The sequence below is a fragment of the Eschscholzia californica genome, unplaced genomic scaffold (genome assembly GCF_041429995.1).
Source record: "Eschscholzia californica isolate CP2 unplaced genomic scaffold, dmEscCali1.0.p SCAF_5, whole genome shotgun sequence".
Taxonomy (NCBI): Eukaryota; Viridiplantae; Streptophyta; class Magnoliopsida; order Ranunculales; family Papaveraceae; genus Eschscholzia; species Eschscholzia californica.
Window position 1 is genome coordinate 21,684,226 of NW_028238472.1, and position 16,061 is coordinate 21,700,286.

A 16,061-nucleotide genomic window follows, 5' to 3' on the forward strand; every position below is an offset into this window, starting at 1 on the left:
TTATATTGTTCACAGTACATTAGCAAATGTCTCCTACATTTTCAAAATTTCATGTGCATACTCATGATAAAAAAAATGGCCATTCGTCACCTTAACTTTCAAGGCTAGCCTTAGCCTTACCAGCAGAATTTCGTATTTCGTTTCGTTGTTATTGACCGAGAATTCAAATTTCAAGGCTTGGTAGGGTTTCTCCCCTTTCGGGGCGATCTAGACTGCTCTTGCCCCCTTTTAGGCATTTCTTGAGATTCTATCTACAAAGAGTGTATAACTTGATTCAGGGCTGAGGTCTGCCGAGTTAATGGAGCACTTTTTTCTACTTCATTAGCAAAGTACTCTCGGACGCAGAATTAAATTACCCAATGGTGGAGAAGTTGGTTTACGTACTTGTGCTCACAGCTAGAAAAAGCACAACCTTACTTCCAGGCACATACCATAATGGCGCATGACGTTGTTTATGGTTTTTATCATACTGATGGCACAACTTCCTTTGACGTAAATAAGTACACCATTAGCTTGTCTCCCGCACTAGGACTAACGAGGAGGGGCATGTCAATTAACTGTGCCTTTTAGACTTGGAGCGCATATTGTGCTTTAGCTGTCCACTCGAATCTTGATATTTTTCTGAAGTTCTTGAAAAAGGGTAAGGTTTTATGTCCGATCTTGCTTCAGAACCTGATAAGGAGACTAAATCTTCTTGTCGACTTTTGTATTTCCTTTGATTTATTCAGACTAGCCATGTCGATCATGGCTGTTATGTTAGCTGGCTTCGCTTTCATTCCTTTATGGCTTACCATAAATTCTAGAAATTTTCTCGATGTGACTTCGAACGTGCACTTCTCCGGATTTAGCTTTATGTTGTAATTCTGGAGCCTGTCGAAAGCCAGTTTGAGGTTTGGGATCAAATCTGCCTTCACTTTGCATTTTACGATCATGTCGTCGACACAATACTCCGACGTTTTTTCGATTTTCTCTTGAAAGATTTTGTTAACCAAGCTTTGATATGTAGCTCCGACATTCTTTAAGTAGAAGAACATATGTAGGTAGCAATACAAACCCGGTTAGTTCGTAAGGCGATATGTTCTTGATCCGACCAATGGATTGCTATCTGATGACATCTCGAGAATGCGTCGATGAAACTGAGTAGCGCGTGACCCGACGTGGAGTCCACTAGTTAGTTGATAAAATGTAACAAAAAGTTGTCCTTCGGGCGGGCCTTGTTAAGGTTGGTGTAGTCGACGCACATTCTCCAGGTGTTAATCTTTTTAGGGATGAGTACAACATTAGCTAGCCAATCAAGGTAATGAGTTTCTCGTATCACTCCAGAGGCTAGTAGCTTATCTACATGTCTTGTTATTTCGGCAAAAAAAAAATGTTTCCTGTTTGTGTTCATGAATAAGTATTCGAAATAAGAAACGAGTTGTAAAGTGCTTAAGAGGTTCTATCATAACGAAGAAGTCGACATTCTCGTGAAGCCACCATCATCATACCATCAATTGTATCCGCTAACCTTTGGAAGACATCCTTAGAGGGTAAAATGGGTGAGAAGGCGAGTGAGTTTCCCCACACCATTTAGTGGCTAGTTCCTTTTAGGAAATAATTCATTCCAAATTGTTTTTCTTACCCCTTTTTATGCGCTGAGTCCATGTTAGTGATCACACTCATAGATACGAGTAAACTATTATTGAGTTATTTCATATTTGGAATGTATGTTCGTGAGGCCAAAGTCGAGGTGAAATGTAAAAAACTAGGAATTAAGGCTTTGTCGCTTCGGAACATAGATGTTACTCATTATGGTATGCCACTTGCATTTTAGATTAGTCCATTAGTAAAGAGACCTTTAACTTTCACATAAACTTATTTACTTTGATTCATTATCTGTTGACCCTTTTACTATATGAACCATGCTTATCTATGATTTGGCGTCGAACCCTTGTGTCTTATGAGACTTGATGTTTGTGGGTATCATCTATAGAAACCCTCACTAGACAACACTCGTCCTCTAGGGGTAACCTAGGGGTTTAACAACTTGCAAACCCTAAATGTTAGGATTCCTCCGAAAGTGATAGGTTTTTTATTTTATTGTGTTTGTTTTTCTTGTTTGCTTGAGGACTAGCAAAGTCTAAATTTGGGAATGTTTGATGTGGGCGTGAAAGCGCCACATTTAGGCCACTTAACTTCGACGAGTTAGTTCGTTTAAGGTTTTATTTCTAATAATTTATGTATTTTTCGTGTCAAGTAGCTTATTTGGAGTTAGGCGTTTGATTCGAAATAAAAATGAGAAAATCTTAACATTTTCATCTAATACACCGAGAGAAAAGAACACTAAGGGTACTTGATGGAGACCATCTTCCTATTGGGCCTCACGGCCATGATGATAGTGGGCCTCACGGTCAAGAAGCTACATTAGCGTAGTTTCTATAATTAAGTATTTAGGGTTTCCATAATTATGAGTCTTAGCAATCAAGGAAAGTATTATTAGTAGTTATCTTATTTCCTTATTTGAGTCTATCTAGGAAAGTACAATCTCTATATAAGAGAAGTCTAGTCTGTCTTTGTTAACCAGATCAGAGAATATTATGAATCAAGTTTATTGTTAATCAAGTTTATCGTTTTGTTCTTTAGTTTATCAGTTTATTTACGTATTTTATCAGTTTATTTACGTATTTTATCATCGTTATAATGGTGGATTCCATTACTTTTACGCTTCCGCAACAATCTACATCAGCTGGTATCAGAGCTTGAAAAATCTGGGAACAAAAGATGAAATTTTTTTCATGGATACATCTCTCCTTGAGTGTTGGAAAATTTTTCCACGTCTAGATTGGGATCCCTTTCGAGATTCAAAACAATTTTATGTTGATCGAGAATATCCAGAAAAAATTAATACCGTTTCTAAAATTCCTCTATTCGACGGTCAATATCATATAAATTTTTGGATTCAACATATGGAAGATTGGTTCATAAATCAAGATATCCACGATGAAGATAAGGTTTTTCTCATCGAACAACATATGTCCGAAAGAATCTATGAACAATTCAATGCAATGCAATGGGGACTCATTAATCAAGGAAAAAAATTCGTAGACGATTGGACTACATTGAAAAGCATCTTCAGGTATGTTTTTCTTCCTTTAGATGAATATTTTTCATATGTGGAGACAAATATTGAATCAAGTAGACAGTTCTCCAATGTTACTTCGGTCACCGTGTTCGATAGTATTGAAAAAGAAGTTCTTGACAAAAAGAACAAAAATTTCTCAATGACTGAGGAAAAAGAAGAACAAAGTGAATTATCCGAAATTCCTTCGACTACCATGGTCGACACTGTTGAAGGAGATTTTCTTGATAAAATAAATACTAGTTTTTCAATGACGGAGAAAGAAAAGTTCAATGAGATGAATAACACAAGCTCACACAAATTATTTGCTCCGTATATGATTCCGGGAGACGAATTAGTTGTGTCGAATCATAAAATAATTTCTCCTATATTGATTTCTTCACGGCTTTCAACTTCAAAGAATCATACAAACCAATCTTCATGGCCATCCATTGTTTTTCCAAGAACAAGACAGGTTGTATATGTGACCTCTTTCGTCAAACTAAAAGACGACGGGCGATGTCGCAATTTACTAGACGTATCTACGTTGGTATTGCTTTTGCGAGTATCTTGGCAATATATGTTTCACATTATAATTGGTGATATTGTCAATATTTTTCTTCTTCCAATTTCCGACAAATCTCGCGAAAAGTGGGAACTAAGGATTGCCTTCAAACTCGTCGCCGAAGTTACCTTCAACATCGCTGATATATATCCTCATTACTTGGACGATCCGCTTTATGACAACACCAACTTGGGGGCAAGTTGTTCCGCAGCGGGGGAGTATGATGGAGACCATCTTCCTATTGGGCCTCACGGCCATGATGATAGTGGGCCTCACGGTCAAGAAGCTACATTAGCGTAGTTTCTATAATTAAGTATTTAGGGTTTCCATAATTATGAGTCTTAGCAATCAAGGAAAGTATTATTAGTAGTTATCTTATTTCCTTATTCGAGTCTATCTAGGAAAGTACAATCTCTATATAAGAGAAGTCTAGTCTGTCTTTGTTAACCAGATCAGAGAATATTATGAATCAAGTTCATTGTTAATCAAGTTTATCGTTTTGTTCTTTAGTTTATCAGTTTATTTACGTATTTTATCAGTTTATTTACGTATTTTATCATTGTTATAATGGTGGATTCCATTACTTTTACGCTTCCGCAACAATCTACATCAGTACTTTGGTTATTTTGTTCAAATCAGAAGTCAAATGAAAAGTGGAGCTGATGGTGGACCCAACGGTGAAAACCGAAGTCGAATCAGACAAGGAAGTTATGATATGAAGAAGTCGATGTGCATTTTGGTCTTTTTGCAATTAGAGAAGGTAGAGAAAAGGATGAAGGCACCCCTAGGTTTCTAAATGAAAAGCAAAGACAAAAAGTCCAAGAAGAAGAGCAAGAAAAATTTTATGGGCATCTCAAACGTCCAAGTCAAAATGGTCAAATCAAGTGGAAGCTAAAGGTTTCATTTGTAAGACTATTGCAAGCCTCCCTCCGCTATTCTGAGACTAAAGAAGATCTCTTACCAATGTTTACTCGGATCTACCTCTTCGCTTGCATATGGGTCAAAGTAGGGCTCAAGGTGCGTAGGTCACTCGTGTCGACCTCCCAAGTCAGGACTTAGGTGGCAGAGTAGATTCACCTCGTAACAACTTCAACAAGGGTCCATCTTCATGCTATCTCGGTTAATATTGTTGACTTCTTAACTTGATCACAGATGACCAATATTTGATTCAACAAACCAAATCCCCTAAAAAGGAAAGACTTATTCAATAATCGAAATACAAAATCAGCCTCCCGTATGAGCTTCCACTACGTCCTTAACCATTTATCACCTGTTAGACACATCTTAAATGCACCATACTATTACTAAGACACTATCGAGAGGTATCATGCGTTCGAAATATTTGGTTTTTACGATGTAATAAAAGCTAAAGCATATATCTCTTACATCCGGCTTAACTATCGAGAGGTATCATGCGTTCGAAATATTTGGTTTTTACAATGTAATAAAAGCTAAAGCATCATTTTTTTTCTTTTTGTTGTTGTTGAAATGTGAATCCGGCTTAACAATCAAACTCAAGGAATATCTCTTCGGTAACTTTAATGATTAGATGACAAGGATGACAGCTGGTGGGTCTAGATGATTTTATAGAGAGAAATAAGGCAGTTCTTACGGGCGATAAGACCGCAACCGTAAGCCCTAGCCGTTAAACCTCTTCGTCCACTCCTCTCTTCTTCTATCCTCTTCCTTTATATTCCAGAAAAAGAGCCCTACTAACATCTTGCGGAAACTGAAATATTGAAAGAAGCAAACAAACCCTAACGGCCTAACCCACTCTCTCTCTCGAAACTAAAGGTACTATTTCAAAACCCTAATTCCTTCCATCCCTTCAGATCTGTTTGTTATCTTCTAAAGGTTCATCCTTTAAGAGGTTCATCTTGTTCGATATTGAGTTTGTTCGAACCTCTAATATCAATATTCAGGTCTAATTTGATTTTGTGATGTACAGATGGATCGGTACCAGAGAGTTGAGAAATCTAAACCTGAAACGCCTATAAGCGAGAATGAGATAAGAATAACCACTCAAGGGAGGATGAGGAACTACATTACCTATGCAACTACTCTTCTTCAGGTTGTTATTTCATTCAGTGGCTTTCACATTTGTTCTTTTCTTTCTGTTAAAACCCTAGATTGTATTCTCTTAAATTTGATTAGTTTTCTACTGTTTGGTAATTTCTCATTCAACATCATTATTTAATATATTAGGGTTATACCCTAACCCATAAGAAGATACCTATGCATTTATTACTGCATTAAGGGTAGTTATTTGATGCAACTAAACAGATTTATTTATTTAAATTAGCTACTGATAACTTAATTGTTTCAATTAAACTAAGTGGTGATCATTGCCATTCAATTTAAGTCACATTGCTAAAGGAAAGAAAATAACATTGATTCTCTTGCAATCAGTGACGTAAATGCAAGAGTATTTATCACTTTATACTTATTAGCTTGCTCAATGGTTGAAATGAATTGGCCGGACTATGTTACTAATTAGAAGGTTTGTTCAATGGTTAGATGAACGAGAAATCTCATTTAAACCCTGGTATGAGAATAGTCATACATGGGAGAAGGCTATCTAGCAACCAAACCTATAATGTATGGGTCCTCTCCATTCGTTGCTAATTGGTTTTGAGTTGGATGACCACAAACATAACATGGTACCAGAGCTAGGGCCACACGTGATAGGCTTGAAGGCCACACGTGATAGGCTTGAAGGCCACACGTGATAGGCTTGAAGGCCACACGTGATAGGCTTGAAGGCCACACGTGATAGGCTTGAAGGCCACACGTGATAGGCTTGAAGGCCACACGTGATAGGCTTAAAGGCCACGTGATAGGCTTAAAGGCCACGTGATAGGCTTAAAGGCCACGCATGATAGGCTTAAAAGCCACATGTGCTCCACGTCTAGCCGAAAAAAGAAACACACGTGTTAGGCTAACCACGTCACACATGAGGGGGCGTGTGAGAATAGTCCCACATGGGAGAAGGGCTATCTAGCAACTAAACATATAGTGTATAGTCCCACATGGGAGAAGGGCTATCTAGCAACTAAACATATAGTGTATAGGTCTTCTCCACTCATTGCCAATTGGGTTTGAGTTGGATGACCACAAACTTAACACCTAGGCTAGAGATTGATTGAAAAGCAAACCCTAGATTTTCATTGGTGCAGATAATTCATCGACCCCGATTCCTTGTCTTTTTTGATCTTCTTATACTTTTGTTCTTCCATTTTTTCCCAATCTCATCTATATTTAAATTTATTCCAAATTATTTCTCTTAAAAAACTAGGGAGGTTGACCTACTCCTATATCGTTTTGAATCTTGAGGAAGTTTTGCTCATCCTGTCCACACTTGACCTGAAGTTGGTAAAAGTATTTATAGGTCAAGTATTTCCTATTTGTTGTCTTATTTTGGTCTTATTTCAGATTGATTGTTAGAATGCTCCAACCAAAATCTATGATTTTGTACCTTTCCAACCCTAGATTCTTACTCCATCTCGTGCTCTCTCTCTCTCTCTCTCTCTCTCTATATATATATATATATATATATATATATATATATCAGTATATCACACCCTCTTGAAACACAGAACACCAGAAAAACCCTCGCCTTATCCGGCGAGGATTCGAACAAGGAAACCCTCTCCAGATCCGGCGAGGATTCGAACAAGGAAATCCTAGCCAGATCTGGCGAGAGTTCAACCAAATACCTTCCCAAGTGTGTGTGAGAGAGAGAGAGAGAAGTAGCAAGAGAAGGTGGAGGCAGTGGTGGTGTGATTGGCAGTGGTAATGGTAGTGGTGTGGTCGGCGCTGATGGTGGGGAGTGGTCGGTGGTGAAGTGAAAAAGATGAAGAGGGAGATAGGGAAGAGGTTGTCAGTTTTTTCTTTCATGTTAAAAGAGTTCAGATTTTCAATTTTTCGAGGCATTATTGTCATTTGGCATATCTCAGAGGGTGGCCTTTCAGACTTGTGTTGAAGTTTGAACAAAATGGGTTTTATTCAGACCTCCAGCCCATTTAGATGAAATTCGAATTTTCTTAAAAAAAAGTAAACAAAAATTGAATCTTAATTGAGGCCCAATTCAGATGTCAGATCTAAGAATTTAAAAAAACAAACAGAACCGTAGTTAGGTTGTTAGGCACTAGACTGCCACCACCCTAATGCGGATAATAAGGGAAAGATTTGGTTGAAAAATTTCCTGAAGTGATTAAGCTGGACTGAATTATATGATATTTTAGGACAATTCTCCTTGATGTTTTGTCTTTGTTCATGTCACAAAAGGTTTCTGTAGTCACTATGCTCTAACTACAAATAGATACCTTCATATGCTTTTTGTGTTATGAGTTCGATTTTCTATTTCACCATGTGTAGTTATTCTCCTCTATTGTCACCCCCCCCGGTGAAAGTTTTAAGTTTCGACGATCTTCTCTAGGTATCTGTTTGCTTAACAGAAGAAAATGAAATCTATTTTGTGCAGTTAATTGTTAGTCTTATCTGTTTGGAGTTTCGAAAATAAAAGGTGAAAATGTACAAGGCTTTCATGATACATGGGAGACTTGATCTGCTAATGTCTCTTGACTAGCTCTGTTTTTGCAAATCATTACTGCGATTACCACTTGTCGCTGCCAATGATGTCAACACCTCAAGATTTTTGCTACTTTATATTGCACTTGTGCTACTCTCCAGTACCAGTTGGTGCCATCTTGTTCACCACTAGTAGTTCTTTTAATCTCACTAACACTGCCACTCACTTACTTACATTGCCACCTTTAGCGGCATCCCTTGACAATTCAAGAAAGTTGCACTGAACAAAATCATACGCGAAATGTTTTTTCAAGACAAACTTCTGATACCGACCAACTGCAAATAAGATTTTCTTTGCTTAAGGTCATTAAATGAAAGGTTTACTAACCCTTGGGTTGTGTTTGTATAGGAAAAGGAATCAAATGAAATTGTTCTTAAAGCTATGGGAAGAGCTATCAACAAGACTGTGATGATTGCTGAATTAATTAAGGTGATTTTGAGATTTTTAATGAGATATTCAAGATACTAGAATTGTTTTATTTGGTTGGTTACATTCTCAATGTTGTTCAAGTTGATGTTTGTGGTAACTATCATATGGAGTAATCTTATTTCTGCAATTGGTATGTCAAAATCCGTTCATCTTCTTATAGTGAAATGCATGCATATATTCTTTCAGAGAAGGATTGCGGATCTTCATCAGAATACAACAATTGGATCCACTGATATAACTGACATGTGGGAACCACTAGAAGAAGGGCTTCTTCCGTAAGGATCAATTACCTATGTGCTTGAATTGTAGAATTTTTGAACTAAAAGGTACACTGGACTTATTAATTTCCTTTTTAATGCAGCTTGGAGACTACCCGCCATGTTTCAATGATCACAATTGTGTTGTCCAAGAAGGTGTTGGATACTTCCTCCACTGGGTAAATAAGAACTTGTCCTCTTGTTTGTATCCCGTAAAAAATAATCAAAAAAGGAAGAACTTGCCCTTCCACTGAATGTACACCATGCTAGCCAATGTTGCCATGTTAATATTTTTTTTTGTGTCCACAAAAGTTTGCGAGTCATAAGTTAGTGCATGGTCTTAACTCTTAAGGTTACCTTCTTAAGCCAATGGACTTTGTCGCTCTAGGTGTACTGTACTTCATAGAAACTAAGTCTGTTTTGACCTAGCTCTCTAGTATGTTACATAGTGAAGTTCAGAAGGCATGCAAGTAATTGTGGAGGAATTGGGTGTCAAAGAAAACTTCTCTGATTTTGATTTGAGGGCTTAGAAATGTTCTTACTTGAATCTCAATTGGTGCTATCAACAACAACTTTTTATAGAAGTTTATACTACTATACAAACTAACAATTTGTAAGACAAGGGTCTATGGAGCTAAGTAGTTGCTCCACTGTAAAAGTCTTCGTCATTCTATCTCGTGGAATTACCCTCTCTAAAACACAAGCTAAGGGGACTCCTGGATCTGATATCATCCTAACATGTATTCTGTGACAAAAAATGTAGCAGACTCGAGAGACAATTTTTCACTTAGAAAGGTCTTATTAGCAAGGGCAGACATTGAAGTGGTGCAGATGTCTTTTGTTTCATTATTCATTCTAATTTTAAAAAAAAAAAATCTTGTGTTATTGGTATAAATAATCTGTCTATGTGTGTGCTTTACGTTTCTGCTTGATGGCTTGAGAAATATTTAACTGTTTAGGGAAGGCTAAAAGCATGTGCAGTAATGATTCATTGGCAGTTGTATATTTTCAATTATGGGCGTATACTTTCTCTTACTTGTTACATGCTTGTAAATAATTATTTGGATCTTCTCTTCCAACAACAGATACCAGTCACCTATTCCAGCTGATCAAGTGAAACCATGGACTGAATTTGACTATGATGGAGGTAAAGTAACAGTCTCAGGCAGAGTTTTTATAAGGTATATTCTTGTATATTTATGTTTTGTGAATATCAGAGGGCTCTCCTGGAATCCGAGGTAGAGGACGCGGTGGTCGAGGAAGAGGCAGAGGTCGAGGTACTATATTGTCCTTTGATTTTGGATTTTGAAAAAATACAATCTCTTGTTATCGTTGGAGTATGAACGTCCCCGCTAGTGAAAGACTCACAAGTTTCCTGGCACTTTGCATCTGATGAAAAAACACACGATAAAAGTAAAAGGCTGCAATATTTCTTCCCAAATTACTTGAACTTGTTGGAGTAGGAGTCAGAAGCTAGAGTTTAGCTATAGGCTAGTGATAGTGTGTCATTTCACCGAGTTTGGGTTACTGAAATCTTCACCTTTGCTTTCGATAGTTATCTTTAATTCTTTATGTTGTCATGTTGCAAATCACATGATTAAGCTTTTGTGTCGCTGGTGTTTATTGAGCAAAAAGCACTAAATTAGTAATTTGAGCTCAATAGAGATTTTGATGTTTGAAACATTAAATATGTATTTGCCATCTAATCAGTCTTTGGTGTTCCTCAGCAATTAAACTCAGCCGACTTGGTCTAGAAACACGGGGATCTGCTCAGGCACGGGGACAGCCTGAGCTGATCCTTGGTCGAATCCCCGCGCCTGAGTCGATCTTTGGTCGAACCCCCGAGTCAGGGGTTTCAGTGAGTTGCCGATTTGACCAAGTTTCCAAACCCTACTGACTGGAGCCCTAATGACTCCTAGAGTCAGCAAGTGACTCATTTTGTTTTTCAGAACTAAGCAGCTGGGCATGGGGTTGGCTATCCGCCAGGGGCTGGCCAAACCGAGTTACTTGTCCGAGTCAGTCTAAGTACAGAGGAGCCGTTAGATTTTACATATAATTTATTTTCTCAGACTCTTATATAAATATTAATCCTATTTCATGTATATGCAACACAAATTCACTAGTTTGCTTCAAATCAATCTCTAAAATAATGATAACGAACATAAATAATTTAAACGAAAATCATAAATTGGACAAGTATCAACTATCGAAAAGGTAACACAAATTTTACTATTATGCTGGTTTCTATAAGCATCCTAAATTGAATAAGTATCAATAAACAATAATCAAGAAGGTAACACAAATTTAACTGTTATGCTAGTTTGTATAACTATTTCTATGAAATGAAAGTTTTTCGAAATTTAGATAGAAATCTTCTTTGACTTTTATATACCTGATTGCTGAATTCGGTTTCCAAAGTTGTTAAATTCCTCAATAAATAGTATTCATGATCTTTATAGTTCTGATTGCTTCATTGCAGTTATTTTTAAATGATACACCTCAGTAGGTAACTCATGACTCGGCTACAACTGGTCAAGTTTGGCTGAGTCTTAGCCGAGTTACTCGCCTACCATCAGGGGCTCAGTAAGGATCCGGTTGGGCTACCAGAGGCTGAGTCGAACCCCGAGAAACTCGACTGAGTCAGACCACACTGTCTCGGAAATAGGTTAAGTAATTGTAAAGAAGGATGAATTTTCAGCAGCAAGTGAAGGAAACTAGGAGAGTAATAACTAATAACTGATTCACCAAGTGTCGTAATCCAAGATTTTTAATTATATTTCAGTGTACCTAATTCTTAGTATGTCCTTTCTCCACTTGAACAGTTTTTTTCCGTGAAGCTGCACAGCTGTTTCTTTTCTTAATATGGATTCGACTTGTTTTTATATCTTATCTATACTCTACAACAACTTTACGTTAACTGTGCCCAGTAAGCTAATATATACTAATTAAGGTAATACTATGTACATGAGAAAGTGTTGACTTTCCGAGTTACTCGGGCTTGGCCCTTGGCTAATCTCGACTCCAACTGCTTAGTGGTGTTATCGCCTTTTGACACGTACTTTTTCTTCTATATATTTATATGCAGGGAATTTCAATGGAGGTGGTGAAGTGGGTGGAGATGGAGGTTGGGATGGTGGGCGCGGTTATGGTGGTAGAGGCCGTGGAAGGGGCCGTGGTTTCCGTGGACGTGGAAGAGGTTATGGCGGTGGAGATGTACAACAAGAGTTTGGTGGTTACAATGATTATGGGGAGGCACCACCTCTAAATGGAGGTGGTGAGTATGTTGGAGATGGGGGTTGGGACGGCGGCCGTGGCTATGGTGGTAGAGCTAGAGGTCGTGGAAGTGGTCGTGGTCTTCGTGGACGTGGAAGAGGTTATGGTGGTGGAGATGTGCAACAAGACTTTGGTGCTTACAATGATTATGGTGATGCACCTCCTCCCCAAGCTCGCGGTAAATTCACTTATTTCATAATTTTAACACTTTTCTGTATCACTCGCCAATCAGTAACATTTTCATAAAATCTGACATCTACCTACTATTCCTGGGGTGGTATTAATCACATGTTTAATTTCCATCTGAATTCTATTCACTCATCCCTCAGTTATAGAATCTCTCTTCATCGCATGGACAACATTATTTGCATGTTGCTTGAATGAGTGATTAATAATTAATTAAAAGGAAAAGTAAGAAGTCATTTTACTTACAAAGTTCTTGCTGGTTAGCTATGAGAATAATTAGCACATACAGTTGGAATGAACTTGAGTATGACAAGCTAGGGTTTTGAAATTCACCCAAAAGCTCCCTTCTGTGTATTGAGAACAGCAAGTGATTAGTACAGGAAGACAGTTTGATGAACATATATCGTGTGTTCTAAAGCTTCCTTTTATCAAAATCTTCTTTTTTGTTCATTGTTTGGGAGATAAATATGCTTATCTTGGGTGGTGGTTTTGCAGGGCGTGGTCGTGGGAGGGGAAGAGGCCGTGGGCGTGGTGGTCGGGATTTTAGATCTGATGGGCAGCAGGATCAGCAAGCAGCTACTTGAGAGTCTAGCTAGGTAGTCTGTTCCGTTAAGGTACAAATATAGTTTGTTTTGTTGGGAATGCCTGCTCTACTTTGCTATGTTTGTCTTCTTTCTTCTGAAAGAATTGGATTTGAATCGATATATATATATTTATAGGCATTGTAAGTTGGTTGTTAGAAGTGCGAGTGGGCTCTCTTCTTCGATCTTCGTTCATGGCGATCGTCTTTTTTCTATAGGATAGGTGGTAAAATTGTCTCGGTTTTTGTTTGGGGGAAAAAGTACGTGTTCTGATATAACCCATAAAAAAATTCTACACAATCAAGGCCATGTGGTTTTCTGTTTTTGTAGGAATAATAGAGCAGTACATTCTTTTATTCTTCCATTTTTACTACTTAACTTACTGATGTTGTTTATGCTTCATGTATGGCATTATATATATCTTCAAAAACCCAGAGACTGATATGCCTATGGAATTTGTTGAAGGGTGGTGTTTATACCAAACTCCTTCAATCTTGCATATCCCCGAAAAAAAGATTTTTGCTATGGTTACTTCTTTGCTTCTATGGATTTGTTTCTAGCATCGGAAATGCTATATCTACTTAAAAAGAACTCCACTAGGGAGTTTTTTTTGAGAAATCGTCTACGATCTACGTTAGTCGTTACAAGGCATTGATACATCATGAGATGTGATGAGTACAAAAAATTGTCGTTTTTTTCCTAATGAGGTGAAGTGGAGGAGATATAAAGAGGTGATGTGACTTTTATGTTTTTAATTTTTTTAGAAATAATTTCATTTTGGCCCTTAAGGGTAGTTCTGGAAAAAGTTGAAATTTTTTGAGCCATGAAGACCCCCACCTCCCTAACTGTCATACACTTATGGGGGGGCAAAACGGCAAGTAAGTCACAAATAGGGTGCCAAAACGGAATTAACCGTTACATTTTTTCATTTTTATTGACAACCGTCTCTTAGTTATTCAATATCTTGAACCATAAACCGTAGTTCATTCATAATCTAGAAACTTAAACCCTTAACTCGATCATGACCTTTGAACCTTAAACCCTAGTTTAATGAAAATCTTAAACCTTGAACCCTCGTGCTTTCAACAAATTGAACCCCAGTTTAATCGAGTTTGTAACCCTTAAACCCTATCTTCAGCAAGATCTTGAACATTGAAACCTAATCTTGCACATACCAATCTCTTTACTTGAAATAAAAAATCCTTTATTGTTAACTTGGTTACTTTTCATGTTAGTTTCGGGTTTTAATCCCTTCATCTTCAATGGTTTTATACTGTTTTCTTAAGTGACTCGAACCCATTCTTAAATTGGAAACTGAACTTGCTAAAGTTAGATCCACTATAAACCGTATCGAAGGTGCTGAAATTAAGACAATACCAGCTTAAAATTAACATTCATAATTTGCGGAAGGACCAAAGTGGGAAAACAACCGTCGTCATCACTGAGCAAAAGAGATTCATCTGTTGTTGTTTCACATTCTGCTAAGGATGAGAGTTTTTCACTGGGGTTAGAGAATCGCGAGTTGAATCAAAGAAATGATAAATGCAGAATGATTGAAAACTTTGGAATTAAAAGTTTTCCTGCCAAGAGGTTGAATTCTGATGTCGGGGTCTCTACCAGTTTACGTAAAGGAACTACACATATTCTTAGATATCTTGAAACTGAGATCAAATCAAGTAAGAAGGTACGTTTATGTTCCATTGAAGAACCAAAATTAGGAAACTGTTGCTCTAACCCAGGGTCATCATCGTTTACCAAAGATGACCCATCAATACGTGAATATGTAATTACACATGCTAGTAGTCATGGGCTTTCGCAGGGGTTAAAGAGTTACAATAAGAAGAACAAAGATACTGAGAAATGGACAGGTTCGAAGAGCCTGAAGCACTGGCGTGGCTGAGATTTTGGGGCCCGTTGCGAGATTTTAATCGGGGCCCTTAAAAAAATAGTATGAAAAAAAAGAAAACACAAAACATATAAAAGTACAAAACAGTCGGACCATAATATTTTTAACGGCATCATACAAAAAGTATTATGTATGAGGTACTATTTTCATAACTAATTTGCTTAATTTTTTTTGAAATCTTATAATGCGATAATGTATCAAAAACACAATTCCCTGCTACAATGGACAATTACGATGATTTACATGAATTTTCAATCATATGATTTCGAGAAGTATCCAATAACAAAATAAATATGTGATTAGAAGAGATTACCAATAAGTAAGAATTCAATTTCTGCCATTAATATGTATAGAGCAACAAAAGAAGAAATGTGTATATTTCAAAGTGAAAAATAATCAACAAATAAGTATCAAGAATAGGTCGTGTGTACATCAATTGTCTTTTAAACTCTCCAACGATTATAAGTGATTCCAAGCACTAGTTAAATCTGATTAGGATAATATGACTTCATTAAATTTCGTATTTATTAGGTGAGTTAAAACCCAAAATTCACAGAAAAGATATTGATATGTGCAATGGACAAATCTTTGATTCTTGATCTTGGGGTGCCTTTATATTGTGGGCTCTGTAGTTTTGATTTGGAAGAGATGTCCTAAGAATGACCTAAGTAAATCAAGTAGCGAGATTATAGACACTTTAGGAGTATACATTGGGCCTTGCGCCGCTCAGTGTAACTCTGTACCGACAAAAATACCTCTACTTTTACACCTATATGACTAGTTTTTTGCAGTTCTTAAAAAGGAGCACTTGAGGCGAGGGGGCCCGATGCCGTCGCACCTCTGCCACCCCCTCACCCACGCCCCTGGCCTGAAGTTAAATCTTACTTTAGTAAGGAGTTAAATTCAGGTGTTCATGTATCTACCTGTTCATGTAAGGGCCTATCAATCTTCTTGGGGATGCTGAAACCCAAGTTAAAATCGGGTCAGAGGACAGACCCACATTTCGAGTCCAAAATTAAATCTTACTATAGTGGTAAATAATCGTCGTTAATAGTAAGCAAAAGAGGTGCTCCGACTGATGAATTTGTTGTGGCATATGCCGATGATCATAGGCTGTTACTTTTTTTTGTTGAAAACATAGGCTGTTACTGGGGTTAGATAATAGAAAGGCAAAGA

At 37.5% G+C, this 16,061-nt stretch overlaps 1 protein-coding gene across 1 annotated transcript; it reads left to right on the top strand.

Moving 5' to 3' along the window:
- Positions 1 to 5,124: 5,124 nt before the first annotated feature.
- LOC147537803 (uncharacterized) lies at positions 5,125 to 13,335 on the top strand. The gene is made up of 9 exons (XM_086639521.1): positions 5,125 to 5,456; positions 5,611 to 5,733; positions 8,602 to 8,682; positions 8,869 to 8,957; positions 9,044 to 9,118; positions 10,025 to 10,086; positions 10,157 to 10,216; positions 12,025 to 12,390; positions 12,894 to 13,335. Exons 2-9 carry the CDS (start codon positions 5,611 to 5,613, stop codon positions 12,980 to 12,982), a joined length of 945 nt encoding a protein of 314 aa, XP_086495647.1. The 5' UTR covers positions 5,125 to 5,456; the 3' UTR covers positions 12,983 to 13,335.
- The last annotated feature ends 2,726 nt before the right edge of the window (positions 13,336 to 16,061 follow it).

Bases quoted from the DNA above. Each gene is read 5' to 3' on its own strand.
- LOC147537803 (XM_086639521.1), top strand. From the start codon at position 5,611: ATGGATCGGTACCAGAGAGTTGAGAAATCTAAACCTGAAACGCCTATA. The intron at 9,119-10,024 runs GTAAATAAGAAC...TTCCAACAACAG, and splicing joins TTGGATACTTCCTCCACTGG to ATACCAGTCACCTATTCCAG. The intron at 12,391-12,893 runs GTAAATTCACTT...GTGGTTTTGCAG, and splicing joins ACCTCCTCCCCAAGCTCGCG to GGCGTGGTCGTGGGAGGGGA.